The 5543-nt window shown below is 35.4% G+C and overlaps 1 protein-coding gene across 1 annotated transcript in view; it reads left to right on the top strand.

The window, feature by feature from the left end:
* RNF144B (ring finger protein 144B) overlaps nucleotides 1-5543 on the top strand; it is a 63618-nt gene that overhangs the window by 22677 nt on the left and 35398 nt on the right. The window contains exon 2 of the mRNA XM_011362839.2: nucleotides 3766-3870. Coding sequence (XP_011361141.1) covers nucleotides 3766-3870 — 105 coding nt within the window. The remainder of the gene's footprint in view (nucleotides 1-3765; nucleotides 3871-5543) is intronic.

The raw sequence follows: 5543 nt of genomic DNA, 5'->3' as shown, positions 1-5543 counted from the left end.
GTATAGTAAATATATATATATATATATGTATATATGTATATATGTATATTTATGTATATTATTCTTTAGTGGATCTATAGTAGCTTTTTCTAAATATTGTAGCCCTTTTTTGCCTTTGTCCACCTAGTAGATGAGAATACCTATGATAAATACACATTGGTACATTGGAAAATAACATCCCTGAAAGGGATCTAGGAAACTTCTTTCTGGGAAGATTTCATTGTACATATTTCATAAGCTTTCAGGTTTGGGAGAGACAATACAAGTCATCTGGTTCACCAGGCATTTGATGCTTAAGTCCTTGTTTAGATCACATTTGAATCCTTGAGGGCTATGGAAGGATTTTTAGGAACAATTATTATTATACAGGACACTTTATAGCCTAAAAATGTTTCTATATTCTACCAAACTAATTAAGTGGAATGTTGACTATTCAAAACAAAAGTTGTTTCTCTCTTTCTTTGGTCATCTGGATTTTTGAAATGTTCTATTCGAAACATTTCCCTTAGAACTTGTTAGCTGTTATGGAAATAGCATATTTAGACAATTGTTTAATACTATAATTTATTGGAATATAATTTTTTTCAATGGGACTAAATAATGGTGGTTTTCTTTTTCCTCTTTCTGTGTTTCTGTCTTTATTTACAAGCTAGATCCAGTTTCTTTCATAATTGTTATATGTGAGTGTTTTCAGTTCTTTTGTGCTTTAGCTTGAAGTTTTGACGAAGAGAGGAGTTCAAGATTAAATTTTTAGTGAAAGCTAATGGAAGATATATAATGAACCTAAGGTTCTTAAATAAGAAGAAATAACTAGAGATGGTCATTTTCCCTCTTTGCCTTTGAATAGAAATGCAGGCCCCTAGTGATGGAATGTCAAGAGCATTATTTAGCAGCTTACTAACAGATCTCTTTTTTGAACCAGTGTTTCTTAGAATTTAGAACAAAGATATGTAGGATATGTATACTTATACCCTGTAGTTGGCGTATATATAGCTCTAACCTCCTGAAATCATATTGTGGCCAGGAGAGTACTTGTGGGAAGCTTAAAAGTTCATTGGGTATATGCATCATGGTTACAGTGTGCCTAAGAACATGCCATTAGCAAATAGAATATCCATTATAAACTCTTGGGAAAACTTGCATTTCAACTTTACAAATTTGCAACATAAGTGGAAATGAATCTTTTTTTTTGCCTATAAAGACTCACATAGTCTTTTCAGTTCCTGTTTTATCCTAAGCTTTATCTATAGGCCTAAATTGTTGTAAGGAAAAGCCTGAATAGAGATATGTGGGATATTCTGTTACAAATATTTGTTCTGTCTGTGGAGCTTCTCTACCATAAGTGGCTTAACTGGTCCCCTGCAGGGAATGGAGAAAGGGTAATCTGAAAAGGTCAAAGGATTAACAGTTTCTTTTAAAGTTTTTCATAGAAAGTCTAAGACTAGGTGAAGGTCATAGAAATACAACCAAATATTCTGCAACTAACAGATTTTCAAAGGGCATCCATATATGAAATTTCAAGTTTATGTTTGTGCTTGTGAGTGTTTTAAACCTTGTAAGGTAACCATAACAGGTATTATTGTCCCTATTTTAAAGATTAAAGGAGGCAAATCTGGGTCATAGTTTAATTACTTTTTCCATTGTCATCTGAACAGAGTGGTGCTGGGGCTAGAGCCCAGATATTAGGATTTGACGTTCATTGCACTGTACAATTTGTTTTCCTCTGATAACTTTCCATTGAACCTAAAGACCATACATTTTTCAGTCTTTCTACTCAAATTTCAAGTGGCACCTGGGGAGATTAAGGCAATAACAATGGAATCTGTGTGGCAGATGGAAGACCAGAGAGGTCCTTAGGAGCAGAGCAGGGGTGGGCAAGGCTTCACATTGTTTATTCATTTATCCCTTGGTGTGACACTCCTTTTTGTGAGCCACCTTTGCTATTTCTCTTGAGGTTTGCCTGCCCATTGAAATTCTTCCCTATATTTCCTTGCTGCTGCTTTCTCCTAATTATCATTCTTCCTAGGACTGGAGACCATGTTTGGCACAGTAACTCCTTGTGAAAGTGATTGTTCATGCTTCTCTTGAACAAGACAGTGAAAGTTAAAATATGGTATCTATATTGAGGTCAATTGTAGGGAAAAAGGAACTTAAGACCCCAGCTTCCAGGTATCTTTTATTCCCAATTCATACTAAATAATGAGCACTTTCTCATGTCTTTAAACATCATTTGAAAATGTTTTTCATGATTCTTCAGCATTCTATTGCATGAATTTACCATAATTTATATACATGTTATTCTATTTTGGATAGTTAGGTTATATTTTAGTTATTTATTTATTTTTTTGGTGATAAATATTTTAGAAGAAATGGGCTCCTTGAAGAAGGGAATAAATACTTGAAGAGAGACAAATATGGTTTAAACGGTTTGCCCTAGTCATTGATTCATGAGTACACTGTAACTAAGTTCAATCAGGTAAAATCATGATTTTTTTCTGAAATAATACAGTTGTGATATTACTTTTATTTTCAGGTGGAGAAAATGAGTAAAGATGGTCAATGAAAGGAATAGATTTCACAATTATGTCATCAGTGTTCTGAACATAGAATTTGTGTAATACTTAAGGTGTTGTAAAAGGTTGGTGCATCGGCAATATTTTTAATGTATCAATTTGAAAGATCTGAGCCCAATTATAAATAATCACTTTATGAGAGTCATTAATTCATTGGCTAGCTTATGTATTTTGAGGATATCCTCCTCAAACACTGAGCTTGCTTTTCATCATTGTGTGTATAGAAAAAAGCTGACCAATTAGCAAATTAGTAGGAATTGAGGAGCCAGATTTTGGATTTCTTAAGAGTTTTATCTTCTGGAACTAATTTTGTGTGGGCATGTGTGGATCGTTTGGGAGGAGAAGGGAGGTGTTAGAGGTCTCCATAATGCTATCAGTTCTCCTACCTTCTCATTCTGACTCACACCTCCACCCACTGCCCAAGATTCAGGTGCAACCAGCAATAAGTAGATCAAGTTTGTCCTTGGGGTTTTAGCTCTTCTTTTCTCTGGGTTTCTTTTTTCTACCCAATTTGTTCTTTACGCAGATTCTATTCATACCTCCTCATCATAACATCTACCAAGGCCCATAGTTTTGGGGAAGAAGCAAGGCTACTGACTTTAAGCAAAGGCCTTGCCTCAAGTAATCAGAACAAACAATCTCAATGGGGGGACATCTCTTTTTCCCAAATTGTCTTTGACGTTATCTTTTCCAGGTGTATTTGCTATTCAAGGTGTTCCTGAATAAGTCAGGGCCTTAATCCCAATTGATTTTGTTTGACTAATTTAGCATGAGGGTCGCAGTTCTATTTTGGGGCAAACTTTGAGGGAGAGGACCACTAGATAAAAATGAAACTGGAAAGTCACATAAGTTAAAAAAAAAGTAAAAAGAAGGCTTTTGCCATTAGTGTAAAAGTGTTTCTTTTTTTCCTATTCTGTGGTGGATAAAATGTGTGAGCATACAGGAATTTGACTTGTTGCCTTGAATAAACTCAATATTCTTAGGATGAAGTCATACATAATTAATTGCCTGTCTCTGCATTTTTTTCCCAAAGTGATGGCTCTTAGTATTCATACTTGTGATAACTTATGTTTCCTGAGTACAAGAGCCTGAGGACTGCCAAGTAAGGAAGAAGAGACAGTGGTGGTTTTGTAACCTCTGTGCTACTGTAATACAATGGATAATTGGTTTTGTTTTTTTTTTTAACTTCCAGTGCCTGAAGCAGTACATGCAGCTGGCAATCCGAGAAGGATGTGGATCTCCCATCACTTGCCCTGACATGGTGTGCCTAAACCATGGGACCCTGCAGGAAGCTGAGGTATGGATGAGTGCCATGATCTTCCTCTCTTTCCTGTTGACATTATTTCCTAGGATCTTTACTCTACTGTACTTCCCTACCAGGGAGTCTAGAAACAAAAGCTAGAGTTAACTTTTTAAGGAGTATTTTATTGCTACATAGCTTTGGATTCTTTATACAAACTGTTAAAGCTGTTATTTACCACTGTTCTGTTTATAAGTGCTATCTGATTGTTGAAGAAACTCTAGAATAGGCAAAGATCTAGAAATCAAATTTACCAAATGTGAGGTTTGGAGGCTGAATAGGGAGTGGTCTTATGATCTTTATTTTATTTTTTTTAAATTGATTTATTTTAATTAGTTTCAAGTATACAGTACATTGGTTAGACATCCATATAGTTCATAAAGTGATCCGCCCAATTGCTCCCTCCCTCCCCTGACCCTCTACCTAGCCCACATATTAATGCTAACTGCATTCCCTATGCCGTGCTCCCCATCCCCGTGACCATCCATCAGCTACTAATTTGTACTTCTTTAACCCTTCACCCCATTCTCCTATTCCCCTAATCTCCCCACCCCTCTGTCCATCACCAAATTGTCCACTATATTTGTGAGTCTGTTTTTGATTAGTTTGTTCTTTTTATTCAATAGATTCCGCATTTAAGTGAAATCATACAGTGTTTATCTTTCTCTGTCAGACTTAAATACCTTCTAGTTCCATCAAAGAAATATCTTTTTCCATCCCCTTCCTTTTAGTGTGTGTGTGTCCTTTAATCTAAAGCAAGTCTCTTGTAGGCAGCATATGTAGGGGTCTTCTTTTCTTATCCTTTCAGCCACTCTATCTTTTAATTGGAGCACTTAATTCTTTTCCATTTAAGGTACTTATTGATAGGAATGTAGTTGTTACCATTCTTTATTCCTGTTTTTGATACATGTTTTTTCTTTTTAAAGAAGTCCCTCCAACATTTCCTGTAATACTGGCTTGGCGGTGATAAATTCCTTTAGCTTATTTTTGTCTGGGAAGCTCTTTATCTGTCCTTCAACTCTAAATGATAGCTTTGCTGGATAAAATATTCTTGATTGTAGATCCTGGGTCTTCATCCTGTTGAATATTTTGTGCCAAGCCCTTCTGTCCTGCATAGTTTCTTTTGAGACAGCTGCCAGTCTTATGGGTGTTCCCTTATAGGTAACTATCTGTTTTTTTTTTCTTGCTGCTTTTAATGTTCTTTCTTTGTATTTAACCTTTGGCATTTTAATTATGATATGTCTTGGTGTGGGTCTCTTTGGATCCCTGGTTTTTGGGATTCTCTGAGCCTCCTAGGGTTCTGTCCATTTCCTTCACCAGGTTAGGGAAGTTTTCCATCATTATTTCTTCAAACATCTCTTCAACATCTTATTTTCCTTCAGGTAGGCCGATCAAATGGATATTTGAGAATAGTGTCCCATATATTCCTTAAATTATTTTTATAGTCTAAGCATCTTATCTCTCACCATTCTGATTGAGTGCCCTTGGCTTTCCCATTCTCTAGATAGGGCATTTGATACTTTTCTTTATTCACTTTGTTTATTCCATTTACTATATTTCTCATCTCAGATAATATGTTCTTCATTTCAGACTGGTTCCTTTTTATAATTTCCATTTCCATTTTTATGTTTTTTATCTCTTTGTTGAAGTTCTCACTGAATTCATTTACT

Source organism: Pteropus vampyrus, unplaced genomic scaffold (assembly GCF_000151845.1).
Source record: "Pteropus vampyrus isolate Shadow unplaced genomic scaffold, Pvam_2.0 Scaffold80, whole genome shotgun sequence".
In the NCBI taxonomy this organism is placed as follows: domain Eukaryota; kingdom Metazoa; phylum Chordata; class Mammalia; order Chiroptera; family Pteropodidae; genus Pteropus; species Pteropus vampyrus.
Note: the sequence above shows the minus strand (reverse complement) of the source record. Positions and strands in the feature narration are given on the sequence as shown.